Genomic DNA, 18,221 nt, shown 5'->3' with positions numbered 1-18,221 from the left:
CCGATGTCTGAGGGAGTCCGCCACTGGCAGGGGGAGTGGTGGTGGGAGATAGGCCTCCAAACCTTGGAGGGCCTGAGATGTCCCCAGAGAGGTGGCGTCTGATACCCAGCCTGACATATAGACACAGACATACAGGCACACACAGACACAAACATCCATTCCCACCCTCATGCTCTCATATGCACTTACTCCACACTCAACCAACGTGGAGACAGACATAAAGAGACGTTGTACACACGATCACACTCCCCAAGCGTACTCTACAAACCGGGTCTAGGTACCCTTGCCCCTGGAGGGGGAACTGCACCCAGACCCAGGTGGTGTTACCCTTTTCCCTGCGGTGGGGAGAAGCAGACCGCCCCGACTCTGCAGCAGCAGGGAGGCCCCACACTCCAGACCGCAGTCGGACGGCCAACTCCTCCTCCTAGCCCCCCCGCTCCAGCAGGTCGCAGAGAACGGGGGTGAGAGAAGACTCCAAACCTCCCTCCACCCGCTCATTGTAATGTTGATGCATGTGTGTTCTAAGGTGCAATGAAAACCCAGGAGGGCATGGAGCTACCTGCCAGAGAGCAGCAGGTAAGCGCATAGTCCCTCCTGCTAGCCCTCAATGTCTACGTGTATTCAAAATTGAGAGGTGGGCAACGACGCCAGGGGTGAGGTGTACACCCTGATGGTAATTTGGAGTCCGTGTAGCGTGCCCACCCCCAAGGTCCTATATGTATGTGTTATGAGAGTGTGAGTAATGTGAATGTCTAAGTTGTGGGATAAAATTGAGGCAGAGGCAGCCAGAAGGGGACGGGGGGGGGGGGGGGGGGGGGTAGCCTCCTCTGCACCCTGGTGACATACCCCAAGGTCCTGCATGTGTGGGTGGTTGTGGTGGAGCGGGAGGAGGGAGGCAGCTGGAGATGGGGAGGGAAGGAAGGGAGGGGCAGGTGACCCCTCCCTGGGGCCAGCTCCCCCGCTGACCCCAGTAGGCACTCCCATACTCCCCGACCCGCCAGGGAAAGGGGGCCCAGGCCCATCCAGACCGGGGCCCAGTGCAGCAGCGCCCCCCGGCCCCACAGAGCCCGGGACAGTCCACCCAACCCCACCACAGAGAAAACTGCACCCACCCCACCATCCACTCATCTTCCAGACTACATGAGACAATAGACGCCCAGGCTGAGATCTTCCTCCACCTCTCCTGTATCTCCCCCTCCTGCAGAGAGTTCCTGAGGAGAGGAAAGCTCCTGCAAGGTGCTCTTCAAATTTCACTCCAATTATACAGAGAACCCTAAAAAAGTTCAACCAGTGGCTGCAAAGGGACTTGTCTTTGAAAGGTAGAGTGTTACTTACCCTTTGACTACGATGACCTGGATGACTGAGAACCTTCACAGACATGTTACTTACTAAAGCTGAAGGGATATCCCGATGAACATATGCTGCTCTCTCCTTACATCTGGATAAGAAAAGTAGTAAAGATATTGACCGTATGCTCTTTAATTTTATATGGAAAAACCGTACGCAATATATTAGAAAAACTGTTGTGATGAATAAGTACGAATCAGGTGGGCTTAACGTCTTAGACTTTTCTACTTTAAACAACACTTTCAAAATTAATCGGGCTAAACATTTTCTTAAAAACCCTACCTCTATCTGGAACTTTATACCATATCATATTTTCTCTCGTTTTGGTGGCTTTACTTTTATTTTAAATTGTAATTACAATGTTGAGAAACTCCCTGTAAAGCTTTCATCCTTCCATAAGCAGGTCCTCTTAGCGTGGACCCTCATTTATAAACACAACTTCTCACCTCACAAATACCTTATCTGGAACAACAGAGATATTTTATAGAAAAATAAATCACTTTTCCTGGAAACTTGGATCCAGAATGGGATCCTATTGGTGGCTCAGCTGGTTAGTAAAGAGGGACAACTACTTATTTACAACGACTTTATTGCACTATATAATTTTCCAATCAGTGTTCAGGAATTCTCAATGGTGCTTGGTGGCACACCCTCAGGGACTTTAATGTTATATAAAAACACTGACAGCTCGATCTCTACCTCAGTCACTCTCCCTGATCCAGCTGAGTCACCAATAGGAAAAATCTGCTTTTCACAGGAACTTGGTAACAGCAATAAGAGAATACGTAGTTTATTCCAAGAAGATATCGTCTCTCTCCCATATATAATATCTTATTGGAACCGATTTGTTCCAGATATCAAGTGGAAGACAGTCTGGATGGTCCCCCATAAATATTTGATTGTAAATAAGGTGAAAGAAGTCTCTTTTAAAATTCTACATAAATGTTATCCAGCCAGTCACTACATGGTCAAATTTAAAAGGGACATAAATACTAATTGTACTTTCTGTGGGGATCATCCAGAAACTGTGACACATCTTTTTTGGTACTGTTCTTTTACACAGAGATTCTGGAAGGAATTTAGCAGCTTTGTTATTGTCCATATTTTAAGGGAGTTTTGTTTACGATGGGAAAATGTTTTATTCTGTTTCTTTAAGTTCCCCAAGAAGTATGAGAAATGTTTTTTATGATAAATTTGTTAATACTTTTAGCTAAAGTTTTTATCCATAAATGTAAGTTTACTAACAAAACACCATATTTCTGTCATTATTTTAAGGATGTGCACATGCACATACAATCAATATCAGACTGCACCAACAAAAAGGCTCAAAACAATTTATGTATGTGAATTTTTGCGTGTATTCTTATAATTGTTACCTTTTTCTTTTACCCCTGGCTTTGTGTGTTCATGTTCTGTTGTTTTGTATACTTCATCTGTTCGTATGTTGTGTACTCATTGTTTGTTAAATAAAGTTTATTTTAAATTTTTTTTTTAAAAAAGCGTGCGGTCGCTGGGACACAGCTTGCGTCTGCGTCGTGACGTCGTACGAGCGCTCTTAGTAGTCATAGTAACAGTACTTCGTCTCTCATCCGAGCCGGAGCACGCGCTGCGTAATCGTGCCCGCTGCCGCCTCATGGAGCCTCCGCTCCACGCCCCGGCGCGCGGCAGCTGCACAGCCGCGATCCACGCACCGAGCCCCGGCTTGCTCCGCGCCGAGCCCCGGAGGAGGTCAGAGGACCTGGCAGCACGCGGACAGCACCGCTACTGCAGTACTACGACAGAGTACACGCTGAGAGTACACAGGTGAGCCAGCAGCGCCCACCTGGACTCCATCCAGCAGCAGGAGTACTACTGCAGTACTACAGGAGGTCAGTGTAAGTACTACTGCAGTACTACTGCAGTACCACAGCAGTACTGTAGTACTATAGCAGTGTCAAAGCAGTACTTAAATACCACAGCAGTAGTTGGAGGCCGTGCTGTGCTGGGTGGAGATAAGCTGATAATTGTCTGAGCGGATATTCTGCTGCAGATGGGGAGCACGGCTGAGAGGAGGGAGGAGGAGGAGGAGAGGAGCGACAGGAGGAAGAGGAGGAGACCGCTGAGGCTCCACATGCCTGTAAGTGTGTGTGTGTGTGTGTGTGTGTGTGTGTGTGTGTGTGTGTGTGTGTGTGTGTGTGTGTGTGTGTCTCATATCATAACATCGCCAACAGAGGTACAGCAAATGTTGCTCGGAGACCAGGGGAGGGGCTTAGGTCCCTCATCAGACCAGTGTGTGAGGAGGTGGGCGGGGCTAACAGGTGCAGCCTTGTGTGAAATCAGACAGAAACTTAAAACAGTCGAGTCAGCATCGCTCCGTCTGATCCCACAGAGATGATGACGAGGCAAGAAGCACGGGCAGACACACACACACACACACACACACGCACGCACACACAGAGTGACCGGCAGTCAGCAGCTGTTCTGGTTGGAGGACGCTCGTCCATGCAGGACTTCATGTGAACACGCTGAGGACAGGCTTGAGTCCCTGCAGGTTTGAGATGAAGCCACACTGAGTGATGGTGGTGGTGGGCGGGTGAGAGGCGGGTGAGGCCCGGTGGATGGGAGTGTTTGAGGAGTGTTCCTGCTCGTCTCCTCTGGTCTCATGGTCCACACTAACGTCCGTGGCTGACTCCGAACTGCATCACAGACCGCCTCCGTCACCACCCCGGGGCAGCCAAACACTGGCTGATTTAATCTGTTGTCCAACAATTAGCCTGATCCCCAGAGGACAGATTGACCTGGAGTTCACTGAGGGTCACGGGTCAACTCGACTCTCGTCCACCTCTGGAACCACTAAACACACACACACACACACACACACACACACACACACACACACACACACACACACACACACACACACACACGCTAGGGGAAGCATTATGTCTATTAGATGTCCCCACAAAGATATGAAAACACGACTGTGTGTGTGTGTGTGTGGATGACACAGTTGGTCTACATCCCAGCCATCCGTTTCCAATGGCAACCAGTGAGACAGGCTGGTGAGAAAGGCAGTGTGCTGGAGGAAGAGGGGCGAGTGAACCCTGATCGCCGCCTTGCAGGATGCCCTCCTCGTGGTGACCTCTGAGCTCTGAGCTCCCCTCGGGAAGAGTGTAGTGGTGAACAATTTTGCTCAGAGGAAGGTGAAGCCGCATCCGCCTGTGCGGGTGTTGCTGCTCGCGGTGTGTCGCCCTCTATGACTTCCTGCTCGTGGATTCGATGACGCTGTAACCTGCAGGACGAGTTTAAAGTTGGGAGACGCAGATGGAGGCGGAGTTTGATCTCAGACTCTCAGACCAGCTGAAACCAGAGTTTATGCTTCAACCGGCTCAGCAGATGTTTGCTGATAATTTCAGCCTGCTCCCTCGTCGCCCTCATGTTTACCTCCCAAACTGTCCCATGATGCAACAGGAGAGGAGGCTGGTCCTCAGCATGCCAGGCGTCTGAGTTTCCGCTTCGCTCTGCAGTTCAGCAGTTCAGCGTTATCGTCTCTGTGTTGCTGCAGGACCTGAGCGTCTTCACCATGCCCTTCCTGGACGGAGACCCGGGCCGAGCCGAGAGGGACGGCGGCAGTAAGGTAACGCCATGTTTAATTTAACCTGACCCCGATTTGATTTCAGAGTAGAGGGAATCACATTCGTGTGCAGCGTACCGAGCCCGGGCCTGAGTCAGTCCAGTGCTTTCTTTCCTCTCAGCACCAAACTGTAGATTTTGTCACTCCTAATATTGTAGCCAGGATGGATTGTTTCACCTGCATGGATACCTTTGACCTCATGTTGTCACAGCCAAACCTTCCAAACACCAGCGCCACACCTCAGATCCACTGCGGACCTTTAATCTGCTTAAAGACATAAAGATGCTCGTGAATAGTCTTGGAGTCAATGGTCCAATGACTGTGTGTAGGATGTATATAACCTGCTGCACAAGTGTCCTGGGGGGAGGCATGGCTACGCACAGGTGGGAAAGGCGCAGTGGAAGCTTTGAGTTGTTGTGTAAAGGAAGGCGATCGCTCAATCAGTCACGTGATTATTGGACTAACACTTTGGTCCCTTTAAAAAGAGGCTGGCACATGTTAAAGCGCTGACACTCCTAAACCCTCATCCAGTCTGAATGTGGCCACCTCGACTGCACGCTGAGTCTGCACGTTGTCACGTTGTGTCCATTACATAACTACAGCTGGAATATGTTTCAGTGAACGGGTAAAAAAACCAAACTTGTGTCCGTGTCCAAATATAAATGGACCTGAATGTATGATGTAAACAGAACTGGTCCTAGCAGGGAACCCTGAGGAGCAGCATGTCCAGCTGTGTGCTGACGTCACACAGCTGTTCTCCAGCTGTTCCACAGCAGAACAGATCCAGTTAGGAAGGTTTACCATCATGGCTTCCTCCCATCCAGCAGGGGGAGCCCGTGTGCCACTCTGCCAGCCCCACCAGGAGCTTCTTCCATCGGTCTCCCTTCAGCCGACCCTCCAGCCCACGCTCCGCCCCCGCCAGGACCTCCAGCTCCAAGACCAGCCCCAGCTCTCCTAAAACCATCTTCCCCTACCAGCCCGGACCCCCGCAGCTGGACTCACCGCCCAGATCCCCACGCAGGTAAATAAACACACCTGAACACACACACAAACATGAAAAGTGACACTCGGAGATTTATCTTTAAAGAGACTCACACTGCACTGTGTGTGTGTGTCAGGCTAAGTTTCAGTGGGATCTTCAGGTCTGCCTCCAGGGATTCAAACCATCAACCCTCATCCTCCCCCGTCAGCATCAAACTGTTCAGCCGCAACAAGAGAGACAAGGCCAGAAGTACAGTGTGTGAGTGTGTTATTGTATAGTGTAACAGTAGAGCCTGACGCAGGAGTGTTTTAGTGTTTGTGGAAACGCATGCATTCACCTGCACACACACAGAACCTGGAGTGTGTCCTGTCTCTGTGCACCTTTCGCACCATCTAGTGGTCGTGTAATTGAGCCAAGAGAACAAACAGCAAAGCCGATTCTCCGCCCAGATGTAATAATGTTCAAAGGTAGGCTGTAAGAACACACCTGAGATTTTAAAGTTTCAGGTAAATGACTCAGCAGATCAGGACCTCCTCCTCTTCCTCACTTGCTGCTTTCAAACTGTCAATCTTCTCCTGACTCAAGTGTTTCAGTGATCAGGTGAGCTAAGAGGAACGCTAACATAGAAATCAGCACAGAGTAAAGCTAAAGGTGGACACTGGGGCCAGAGACTTCATTATCTCCATGTATCCATCGCCTGGAGTCACAGACAGGAGCTGAAGCTGTCTCTGAGTCAGACTCGGACCTCAGACCTCAGACTTCAGACCTCAGACTCAGACCTCAGACTCAGACCTCAGAGTCAGACTCAGACCTCAGACTTCAGACTCAGACCTCAGACTCAGACCTCAGACTTCAGACTTCAGACTTCAGACTCAGACCTCAGACTCAGACCTCAGACTCAGACCTCAGACCTCAGACTTCAGACCTCAGACTCGGACCTCAGACCTCAGACTTCAGACCTCAGACTCAGACCTCAGAGTCAGACTCAGACCTCAGACTTCAGACTCAGACCTCAGACTCAGACCTCAGACTTCAGACTTCAGACTCAGACCTCAGACCTCAGACTCAGACCTCAGACTTCAGACTTCAGACTCAAGACCTCAGACTCAGACCTCAGTCTTCAGACTCAGACCTCAGACTCAGACCTCAGACTCAGACCTCAGACTCAGACTTCAGACTCAGACCTCAGACCTCAGACCTCAGACTTCAGACTCAGACCTCAGACTTCATACCTCAGACTCAGACCTCAGACTCGGACCTCAGAGTCAGACTCGGACTTCAGACTCAGACCTCAGACTTCAGACTTCAGACTTCAGACCTCGGACCTCAGACCTCAGACCTCAGAGTCAGAGTCAGACTCAGACCTCAGAGTCAGACCTCGGAGTCAGAGTCAGACTCAGACCTCAGAGTCAGACTCAGACCTCAGACTTCAGACTCAGACCTCAGACTCAGACCTCAGACTTCAGACTTCAGACTCAGACCTCAGACCTCAGACTCAGACCTCAGACTTCAGACTTCAGACTCAAGACCTCAGACTCAGACCTCAGTCTTCAGACTCAGACCTCAGACTCAGACCTCAGACTCAGACCTCAGACTCAGACTTCAGACTCAGACCTCAGACCTCAGACCTCAGACTTCAGACTCAGACCTCAGACTTCATACCTCAGACTCAGACCTCAGACTCGGACCTCAGAGTCAGACTCGGACTTCAGACTCAGACCTCAGACTTCAGACTTCAGACTTCAGACCTCGGACCTCAGACCTCAGACCTCAGAGTCAGAGTCAGACTCAGACCTCAGAGTCAGACCTCGGAGTCAGAGTCAGACTCAGACCTCAGAGTAAGACTCAGACCTCAGACTTCAGACTCAGACCTCAGACTTGGCCCTCAGACTCAGACCTCAGACCTCAGACTCAGACCTCAGACTCAGACCTCAGACCTCAGACCTCAGACCTCAGACTCAGACTTCAGACTCAAGACCTCAGACCTCAGAGTCAGACTCAGACCTCAGACCTCAGACTTCAGACTCAGACCTCAGACTCAGACCTCAGACTTCAGACTTCAGACTCAAGACCTCAGACTTCAGACTCAGACCTCAGACTTCAGACTCAGACCTCAGACCTCAGACCTCAGACTTCATACCTCAGACTCAGACCTCAGACTCGGACCTCAGAGTCAGACTCGGACCTCAGAGTCAGACTCAGACTCAGACTCAGACTTCAGACTCAGACTCAGACTCAGACCTCGGACCTCAGAGTAAGACTCAGACCTCAGACCTCAGACCTCAGACTTCAGACTCAGACCTCAGACTTGGCCCTCAGACTTCAGACTTCAGACTCAGACCTCAGATTCAGACCTCAGACCTCAGACTTAGACTTCAGACTCAGACCTCAGACTCAGACCTCAGACTCAGACTTCAGACTCAGACCTCAGACTCAGACCTCAGACCTCAGACTCAGACTTCAGATGTCTGTGAAGGTTCCCAGTCATCCAGGTCATTGTAGTCTAAGGAGCTTCAGAACTGAAGAAGCTTCTCGGATGAGAGGTGAAACGTCTTCAAGCCACTTAAAGAAGTCCAAACGCTTTTCTTTCCAAGCTCCTTAGACTACAGACTCAGACTTTAGAGTCAGACCTCAGACTTCAGACTCAGACCTCAGACTCAGACCTCAGACTTCGCGTTTATCGCTGGATCACTTCCGCCGGCTGCTGTGAGTGTGAGCAGCCTGAATGCAATCAATGCTCCGGATATTAAAAGTCAATTCAGACTCTATTAGAGGGAATAAATCAGCTTAGCAGCTGCTGTTATTAACACAGGCCCTCACACACACACTCCCTCTGCCCCTCGCCGCCCCTCCCGGGTGAATTTCCGGAGCAGGGCTTGGCGTCTCTTCAGTCGGAGCGTTTGGCAGCTCGGGCTCGCTCTCACACGTGCTCGTGCTGCAGAGGACTGCGGTGGACTCTAACCTGGAACTGTGACGTAACCCTACAATCCTCTAAAACATTCTGCAAAAAAGCCCATAATGTGAGGGTGCACTCACACTTAGTCCCCACTGCAGGGCTCATAAGCCTCAAACCTGCAGCCTCTCTAACGTCCAGCAGGGTGTGACTCTGATTGGTCAATGATGTCAGAGCTGGTGGTCTCGCGCTGATTGAATGAAGTTTAACTTTGTTCTCAATAGAAGGAAAACAATCATGCGATGATTCTGGGCGGGGTTACTCTGTGATTGACAGGCTTCTTTCTTGGTTTAGCTTTAAAAAAGCTTTTATTTTGGTAGTTCAGAGGTCTTTTTCCTGCAGACTTCCTCTCGGTGAACAACTGGATGGATGCTTGTTACAGGAGGAGACCCGGGTGTCCTAGGAGATGAAGGGGGTGGGTGGAGCATAGGGAGGTCTGAGCGTGTCTGTCTACGCTGTTGGTGGGTTAAAGTTGAATGACTGACCTTTAGTTTCTATGGTAACAGCCAACATGGGGCTGGTTAGCCTGCTAGCTGAAGCTGATGTCTTCATCACGCTGGCATGACACACAGCGTCCACACACGGAGCGTTGCCTCAGTAACGCTCGTATTTACCAGTACTCTCATTGGCCTCAGAATTCAGAAAACATTACCTCAGGACCCGCCCACTTTGTGTCGCTAGCTTCCAGTGTCTGTGACTTCTGGGGTCACGCTGAGTTTTGCCCGGAGCAGGGTTGGTATCTCTGCGAGCCCAGCTGTGGGAGGTCCTGCTGGGGGCGGAGCCTGAGCCTCTCAGAGTCTGCGGTTCAGAATGACCCAGCGAGGCTGTGACAGCTGATCCGTGCTGGTGCCGGCGCCCCGCTGCTGTGTAAGTAAACAGTGACCTGATATTAGAAAGCTGCCGCTGTATCCGCCTCATGATCCTGTAACTGTGATCCTTCAAAACCGCAGTGCGGCGCCTCGGGCTGGGCGGAGCAGAGAGCGCCTTTGTTCCCGTCTCACGCTGTGACCACCTGCAGCATGAACTCACGGCCTTTTTCCCACACTGCAGGAAGCGTGGACGTCACCGACGTCGGAGCGCTCTGAGGACTTACTGTGGAAATAACACACGTTACATCATCATGGCCTGATTTCACACCGCAGCAGCTTCACAGCCGTGTTCGAAGCCTCAGACCTGTGACATCACCAGGGAGTCAGATACACACCACGAACGCTCGTTACGGTCTCACTGCCGCTCGCTCATGTCATGTTGTTATCTCCTCACCAATCAGATCTCAGGTTTGTCTTTCCTGATGAGCGTCAGTAAGAAACAAGACACTTTATTAGGTACACCTGTTTGTAGCGTGGCGGAAGCTGCCGGAAGCGTTCCTCAGAGGCTTCGGTCCATGATGGGATGACATCATCATGACATCATCACACTGATGATCCCACAGGTGAAATCTGTGAGTGTGGAGGCGTCCGAGTCCAGCGACCTCAGCCGCCGCTCACGTCCCCGTATGTCAAACGGTCCCTCTGTGGCGGTGACGCTCACAGTGATGACCCAGTTTATCACAGACTTTGATGCATGTTTGTGACCTCACAGCGCGTTAGCTTCAGTCAGAGCACAGAGCGAGACTCCACCCCCTTCCTCCTCCTCCCCTCCTCCCCTCCTGCTCCTCCTCCCTCAGAGAGGCTCAGTCTGACTGTAGCTCCACAGTGTTTTTCAGTGCAGGCAGCAGAGGGAGGCATGGCTACCACACACACAGAGTGAGCTCTGATACTCTGCGGGGCTCAAACAGTCTGAGGACTCTGCAGGACGAACACGTCCGTTCACCTGTCCGTCTCCCCGTCTCTGTGTGACTCAACAGGACGTCGGGACTTTTTGCGGACTTGAACTTCCTGCCTGGACTTTGACGACAGCACTTTCTCCTCCTCTGCCGTCCTTCAGGCTTTAAACTGAACTCTGTAAGAAAAACACTGAAAACTTAAAACTGACGGACCCTGCAGCAGCCAATCAGAACGCAGCTATTGTCTTCAGAGCCTCAGGATTGGCTGACAGCTCCTGACTTTTGACCTGAGCTCAGTTTGTGCAGTTCTAGTGAAACACACTCTGCAGGTTTGATGTGGTTTATGCTGTTTGAGTGTTTCCTGTTTCCACTCGAGGAGCAAAGATGAATTTGTATTTTTAAACCAGTGAATGAAATCCAGACTTTACTTACAGTGTTTTACTCATTTGGTTATTAACTGTTTATAACCGTCGCCGCTTTGAAGGAGACGTTTGATTTAGCTTTGAGTGTTTTTGATGGCGATGAGGCGTCTGAGCAGCCTGGTGCTGAGGAAGTGGAAGGAGAAGGAGCGATGGACAGGGAGGAGGAGGAGCGAGCCGTACGCAGGAGGAAACGAGGAGGAGGAAGACGAGGGGGAGGAGACGAAGAAAGAGAACAGGGACAGACTGACGTACGGACGGATGATGAGGAGGAAGTCTGAACCGTGTGGAGCGACGGAGGAGGACCAAACAGAGGAGAAGAAGAAGAGCGGCGCACGGAGAGAGCGCAGGACGTATGAGCCCAGCGTGGAGGAGGAGGAGGTCAGGAGAGACAGGAGGAGGGCGGAGCCGGGCAGAGGGAGAGAGAGGAGGAAGTCCACATCATGGTTAATGGCGGAGGACCGAGCGGCAGGCCAGGCGGACGGGACGAAGCTGAGGCGGCGGTCAGAGCCCTGCGGCGTGCTGCACGTGCAGCTGCTTCCTCTGTCCGGCAGGAGGAGGCGGGAGCTGCTGCAGAGGAGGACAGGCCGCCGCGCCTCCTGCAGCGAGGAGGAGGAGTGTCATATGACCAGGGGCCGGTCGGACCCCGTCGGGCCGCTCGACTACAGTAAGCAGAACACTGCACGGTGGTTTATCGACCCGCCTCCCCACGAGGGCACCTCCTGCTGCAGCTCTGCACCTCCTCCTGTTGCAGGGACCCACAGCCTCACTGCTGCAGGGTCCCTGGTGGTCTCAGGTGTGTGTGCAGGTGCAGCTCTCAGGCGCTCTGGTCTCGGCCAACACGGCGTCTGCCGATCAGTCCAGAGCTGCAGGAGGAGGCGAGACGGGCTCGTTAGATCAGGTCTGTGTGGGATCAATCAGAGTTAACGGTCTTAAAGGCTGTAGACTGAGCTGTGTCCTCACGCGGGACGAGAAAAAAATGTATCTGTAAACGTGATCACAGAGTTTAGTACAGAAGGTCACGTAGAGCAGGAAGTGTCCGGAGCCCGAGGAAAACAGTTCACACGTTTGATTCAGGCTGAAACACAACATGCAGGAGACCGTCAGCTGACTCCACGGCGCTCCTGTTCTTCAGCTCGTTTCACCTCCAATGTCCGCTTCAATTCAGCTTTATTTATGTGGCGTGAATCACAGCCACAGTTACCTGAAGTAGACCCTACAATAATACAAAGAAACCTGAGCACGCAGAGCACGTGGTGACAGTGGGAAGGAAGAACTGACCTTTAACAGCCTACATCTATTGCAGCATAACTAAGGGAGGATTCAGGGTCACCTGGTCCAGCCCTAACTATATGCTTTAGCAAAAAGGAAAGTTTGAAGCCTAATCTTGAAAGTAGAGATAGTGTCTGTCTCCTGAATCCAAACTGGAAGCTGGTTCCACAGAAGAGGGGCCTGAAAACTGAAGGCTCTGCCTCCCATTCTACTTTTAAATACTCTAGGAACAACAAGTAGGCCTGCAGAGCGAGAGCGAAGCACTCTAATAGGGTGATATGGTACTACAAGGTCATTAAGATAAGATGGGGCCTGATTATTTAAGACCTTCTATGATTCAGGACCTCCACCACAAAGGCACCAACCGTTGTGCAGGTGTAGCTCCACTCAGCTGTCTCAGCAGCAGAGCTGCAGCCACAATCTGAGCACGTTCATGAGCTCAGGTGAGCGCCAGGTTAGCCGGTCCTGACATCAGCTCTGCTCAGGGCCTCTGTTCACCTGTGTGTGTGTGTGTGTGTGTGCGCGTGTGTGTGTGTGTGTGTGTGTGTGTGTGCATGTGTGCGTGTGTGTGTGTGCATGTGTGTATGTGTGTGTGTGCGTGTGTGTGTGTGTGTGTGCATGTGTGTGTGTGTGTGTGTGTGCATGTGTGTGTGTGTGCGTGTGCGTGTGTGTGTGCATGTGTGTGTGCATGTGTGTGCGTGTGTGTGTGTGCATGTGTGTATGTGTGTGTGTGCGTGTGTGTGTGTGTGTGTGCATGTGTGTGTGTGTGTGTGTGTGCATGTGTGTGTGTGTGTGTGTGTGCGCGTGTGTGTGCGTGTGTGTGTGTGTGTGTGTGTGTGGGTGAGAGAGAGATCTGGGTGCCTGGGAACTAAGAAAGGCTGCAACACAAATGTCACCCTGTCATGCCGCTGCGGTCCGCCTCAGCGTGCGTCACGGCGCCGTAGATCTTTTCAGCAGAACTGAGCCTGTAATCAGTGTTTGTGTGATCAGCTGATAGTGTCGCCATGACCTCACAGCAGCGTGGACACGCCCACACACACAGAACAATCATTACAACTTTATTGGTCCAGCACGCACTTACAGATACAGTACAGTGTGAGTCACAGAGCAGGCGGCGGAGGGAGGAGCAGCAGCCTGTGGACACACAGGTGGAGGTGCTGGAGAGGAAGCAGGTGGAGACTGGCAGCAGATGTGATGAGGTCAGAGCAGGAGGAGCAGCGTGAAGCCACCTAACTCCACCACTTCCTCAGCTTCCATCCAGCCCTGTGGTTACTGGGGTCAGAGGTCAGACTCTGACCCAGAGTGTGACTGCGGCACCGCGAACATCTTTGATACTGTCTGTGGTTAGAACGTGACCCTAAATGTCCAGCAGTGCATTGTGGGACGTGTAGTCTGCAGTGATCTGGGCCTGAAAGGACTCACACGTTCACAGCGCTCTCTCAGAAACGTTTGGTCCTCCTTAATTCAGACAGTTTGAGCCCTGACTGTGTGTGTGTGTCTGTGTGTGTGTCTGTGTCTGTGTGTGCGTGCATGTGTGGTCCTCTCTCTAATCTGTTAAAGTGCCGTCACTTTGTGTTCCCCCCAGCACTGTGTAGAGTTTCCTATTAGAGCAGATTGCTGTGTGTGTGGGAAGTACAAGCTAACCTACATTATTAAACACACACACACACACACACACACACACACACACACACACACACACACACACACAGCACTGAATGTTCTCTGCTTTTGTTGCCGGCACGTTCACATCTTTCTGTGCACAAACAGACGTGACCTGCCAGCAGCAGGCGGGCAGATAAGAGGCGGGGCGTCTGGGTGACGAAGGGCACTCTGCTCTTCATCGCTCGCTCTCCGCGTCATTTGTCCTGCCCGTAAGAAGCCCCGCCCCCTTTTAAAAGATAAGCTCAGAGATGCAAACACATGTTACAGCAGCAGACGCACAGGGCAGCGATAAATGTTACACTCAACAACCACACAGTACACACAGTACGAGCAGTATAATCACATAGAAGCGTGTAAGTATGTTGGTGCAGTGCAGTAGGAACAGCAGGTACTGAGACATGTACAGAGCTGGAGGCGGGTCCTCCTGCTCGGTCTGGAGGCGGGTCCTCCTGCTCGGTCAGGTCCCTGTACTCCGTGTTGTCCCATCAGCAGCGACACTCATGAGGGGCAGCACATCCGGATTCTAAAAATCAGAGGTTTTGTGTGTGTCACAGATGATGCAGTGACCCTGAACCTCCTGCAGGAGGCAACGTCTGCTCACTTACTCCTGAAGCCTCACTGACCGCTCCTCCTTCTCCTCTCTCCCCCCATTTCACCCCCCCCCCCCCTCTCATTTCCTTCTCCTTACTTCTCTGTTCTTCTTCATCTCCTCCTCCTACTTCCTGTTTTTCTCCTCCTGTCTTCATTTTCTCGCCTCCTCCTTTCTTCCTTCCTTCCCTCTTTTCTTTATAATTAATTCTTTCTGATTTTTCCTCCTTTCACTTCTCCTCATCCTCCTTCCTCTCCTTCCAGCCCACAGTCTGTCCTCCCCTCCTCCCCCTTCTGCTCCTCCGGTCTCTCGTCAGGAGGAGGCGAGTGTTTTCCATCTGGAGACGTACCTGACGGAGCCGAGGCGTCCGGAGACCAGGAGGCTGCGCTCCTTCTCCTCGCCCCCCGACACCGGCCAGCGAGTCTCTACGTTCTCCTCCGCCTCCTTCACCTCCCTTTCCTCCTCCTCCTGCTGTCAGAAGCCTCCACCGGCCCCGCCTCCTGTGGCATCTCCTCCTCCTGCTCCCCCTGTTGGGACGCTGGTGAGTGCGGAGCGTTTATTGATCCTCTATGTTTGCTGGATGGTGTCTCACCTTTTATTTATTTACATTTATTATTTTAAAAACGAAACACGTTTAATCAGAAATCAAAGAAAACCAGAGGAAACGCTCCAAAACCCTGAGCTCCGGCTCTCATCGGCCGTTTCCGGTCATCTCCGGCTCTCATCGGCTGTTTCCGTCAACCCAGCGCGGGGATGCTGAGGCGCACGCAAGTTCGCGTCAAGTTCACACAGATAATTAGGCAGGAACAGGAAGTTGTACTTTCAAAATAAACTCAACCAGCTGGTGTTTTAAAAACAGGTGAATTTTAATGGGACAAGCTGGAGCTCTGCATTTGTCATCTGTGTTTGAAATTAAATATATTTATAACAGAAAAATTCAGGTACAGGACAACAGTGACTATAGAAAACAGAGCTGGTTCCATTTTAATTAAGTTATAAAACTAAAATGCTTTATAAAGAAAACCAAAAACATCCTGGCGGTGCTGAAACGTTTTGGTAAGATAAATGAAAGTTTCCAGTCTTTCACTTTCGGTTCTTTTTCTGATTATTATTTATTATAAGTTAACAAAAAAATAAACTAATATAGTCTAAAAACGCGCTTTTTTTCTCCTATGCTTTTGTTGTGAAATGTCGCACCGGAAGTGCCACCTGTTAGCTCCGCGAGCTTGTTAGCGGCTGCGGCTCCGGTGGTCGCGGCTGCTGTTTCAACCTGAAGCCGACTGAAGACGGACGTTTACCGGCACAGCAGGTTCTCCGGGGCGCACACGGGATGAAGCCGTGAGTGTCCCGCTGATCCCCGGATACGAACCCCGAGGCGGACCGGAGCGGAGGAGGAGGACAGACGGTTTGATGAGCGGCGGCTGTCGGGTACGCGCTAACGTCACTGTCGTTAGCACTGATTTCTCCGCAGCAGAAGCGCGTTCAGGAATCAGCGGTGTTGACGCGAAAGCGCCGCCGTTTCATGTCCGTCACACCTGGGCCGCTGACACTCCACCGCGGCGACGGGGACACGTGACCCCGGCGATCGGCTGCCGCCACACCACGCTTAATGACACGGAGGCGTGACCGCGTGCTCACCGGAAGATGCCCCGTGACAGCGCAGGCCCCCACACCCACTCCCACACCAGCTGCCCTCCTTCATTAAACACGCTCACAGCTGCTGCAGGTAGCATTCACCTGGCAGATGCAGGTGGGCATTGACGTCATGTTAGAAAACAATCCAATCAGCAGCTGCCCTGTTAAAGGTACAGGCTGGAGTCACCCTCTGCAGACTGTAGCTCATACTTCCACCAGCAGGAGGCAGATTTTACCTGAAGGGTTGTATCAGCAGTAGGAGTTTAACCCTAGTTTAATGTTAATTTGTGAAACTGATTAAATGGTTAATCAGCGTCAGAGTGGGTGATGATCAGGGTCAGAGTGGGCGATGATCAGGGGTTACAGTGGGTTGGAGTGCGTGTTACTTGTGTGGGCATTTTCTGAGTGGACTGTGTGGATCTTCACACTGAACAGCCACAGAAACATGCCGTCTTTGAACCATGAAATTTCTCCTGGAAGTATAAATATTGGAGTGTTTCTCTGCACAGTGTGTGTGTGTGTGTCAGGTGTGATGTTGGCAGTAAACCTGCACACGGAGCAAAGATGGGCGGGCAGATGAACACCTGTGCCGTGTCCTTGTCTGCAGGTGGAGGTTGCAGACACCATGTCGGAGCAGCCGGACCCCGATGATGCCGGTAAGACCCTGAGCTGAGGCGAGCTGTCCGTATCAGCCTGTCACGAGTCTGTGTGCTGCCTGATGATCAGCATCGATGAAGGACAGCCGTCCTTTTACAGATGTTACAAACAGCTGGAGCGGCCCGTCCCTGGCGACTGGGCTGCAGCGTGACTCGCTCCGACGTGATTGGCAGGAGGAGACGCTCACAGAGCTGCAGCTTGTTAAAGATATAAGTTACATGTAATGATGTAAAGATGAGGAGGGATTAAACGTGGCAGAAACATTCAGGTAACACTGAAAATCATCCTCCAGCAGAGGGACCTGTGAACCGGTGACGTCCAGTCAAAAGCCTCGGGTTTCACCCAGAGGCTAAAAGCGTCTGACGTCATCATCCTGCAGCTGGCAGGGCAACCAGCCGTCAGCTGTTCTGTTGTCAGGGCAACAGACGGCTTTAGAGACCAGCTCAGCTGATCAGTGTGTTGAAATCACCGTGGCAACCAGCTCATGGAGATTACTGTCGTGTGGCGCACACACACTGAGGTTTTTTCTGTTATTGCTGTTATGATAATCTGAAGGGCGAGCAAGTCACTTTCTCTCTGTGACTCAGCAGGAAGTGATGTAAGACTGCAGGTGTGGATATCTGGGGTGTACAGAGGTGCTGACCTCAGATCTGTGTCTCTGCAGCGTCCGAGGCGTCGGAGAGAGACATCTACATGCGCTTCATGAAGTGCCACAAGTGCTACGACATCATCCCCACAAGCTCCAAGCTGGTGGTGTTCGACACCACGCTGCAGGTGAGACGCCGGGGCGGCACGCCACAGCCTCCGTCGCCACTGAAAACTTTAATCAGTGTGTGTGTGAGCAGAGACACGCCCACACGGCCATCAGTGACTGATTATTGGTTATTAGACCGTCGCTGATTATCGGTCCGGTCTGTCTCCCTGCTGTTTCAGGTGAAGAAGGCGTTCTTCGCTCTGGTGGCCAACGGCGTGCGAGCCGCTCCGCTGTGGGAGAGCAAGAAGCAAAGCTTTGTGGGTAAGATTCACAGCAAGACACACCACCTTTCAAAATAAAAGCTTCTTTGTGAAAATAATAATCTTTGGATGGACCCAGAAAACGGTCAGCTCAGTGACCTCACTTCCTGTACGTGAATAAAACCTGAGTAATGAACTGAATTAATCACCTGATCATACCTGAGGTCACATCCTGCACGTGCGCTCGAGACAGGAAGTGCATCCACGCTTTCAGCAGTAATTCGTGAAACCATTCATGCTGGTCAATAATTTCCTCACCTGCGGACAAGCTCCGCCCCCAGTCGGAGGTGCTCACTCAGGACTGGCAACC

General features: G+C 51.6%; 1 protein-coding gene across 1 annotated transcript in view; it reads left to right on the top strand.

Annotated features, from left to right (window-relative positions):
- Nucleotides 1–2,949: 2,949 nt before the first annotated feature.
- LOC308386170 (5'-AMP-activated protein kinase subunit gamma-2-like) overlaps nucleotides 2,950–18,221 on the top strand; it is a 21,899-nt gene continuing 6,627 nt past the window's right edge. The window contains exons 1-9 of the mRNA XM_080865518.1: nucleotides 2,950–3,221; nucleotides 3,377–3,463; nucleotides 4,892–4,963; nucleotides 5,785–5,981; nucleotides 6,079–6,200; nucleotides 14,869–15,146; nucleotides 16,848–16,896; nucleotides 17,562–17,671; nucleotides 17,831–17,912. Of these exons, the coding sequence (XP_080721644.1) occupies nucleotides 3,377–3,463; nucleotides 4,892–4,963; nucleotides 5,785–5,981; nucleotides 6,079–6,200; nucleotides 14,869–15,146; nucleotides 16,848–16,896; nucleotides 17,562–17,671; nucleotides 17,831–17,912 (997 nt within the window). The 5' untranslated portion in view covers nucleotides 2,950–3,221. The remainder of the gene's footprint in view (nucleotides 3,222–3,376; nucleotides 3,464–4,891; nucleotides 4,964–5,784; nucleotides 5,982–6,078; nucleotides 6,201–14,868; nucleotides 15,147–16,847; nucleotides 16,897–17,561; nucleotides 17,672–17,830; nucleotides 17,913–18,221) is intronic.

This window comes from Rhamphochromis sp. 'chilingali' (assembly GCF_963969265.1).
Source record: "Rhamphochromis sp. 'chilingali' genome assembly, chromosome: 18".
Taxonomy (NCBI): Eukaryota; Metazoa; Chordata; class Actinopteri; order Cichliformes; family Cichlidae; genus Rhamphochromis; species Rhamphochromis sp. 'chilingali'.
Note: the sequence above shows the minus strand (reverse complement) of the source record. Positions and strands in the feature narration are given on the sequence as shown.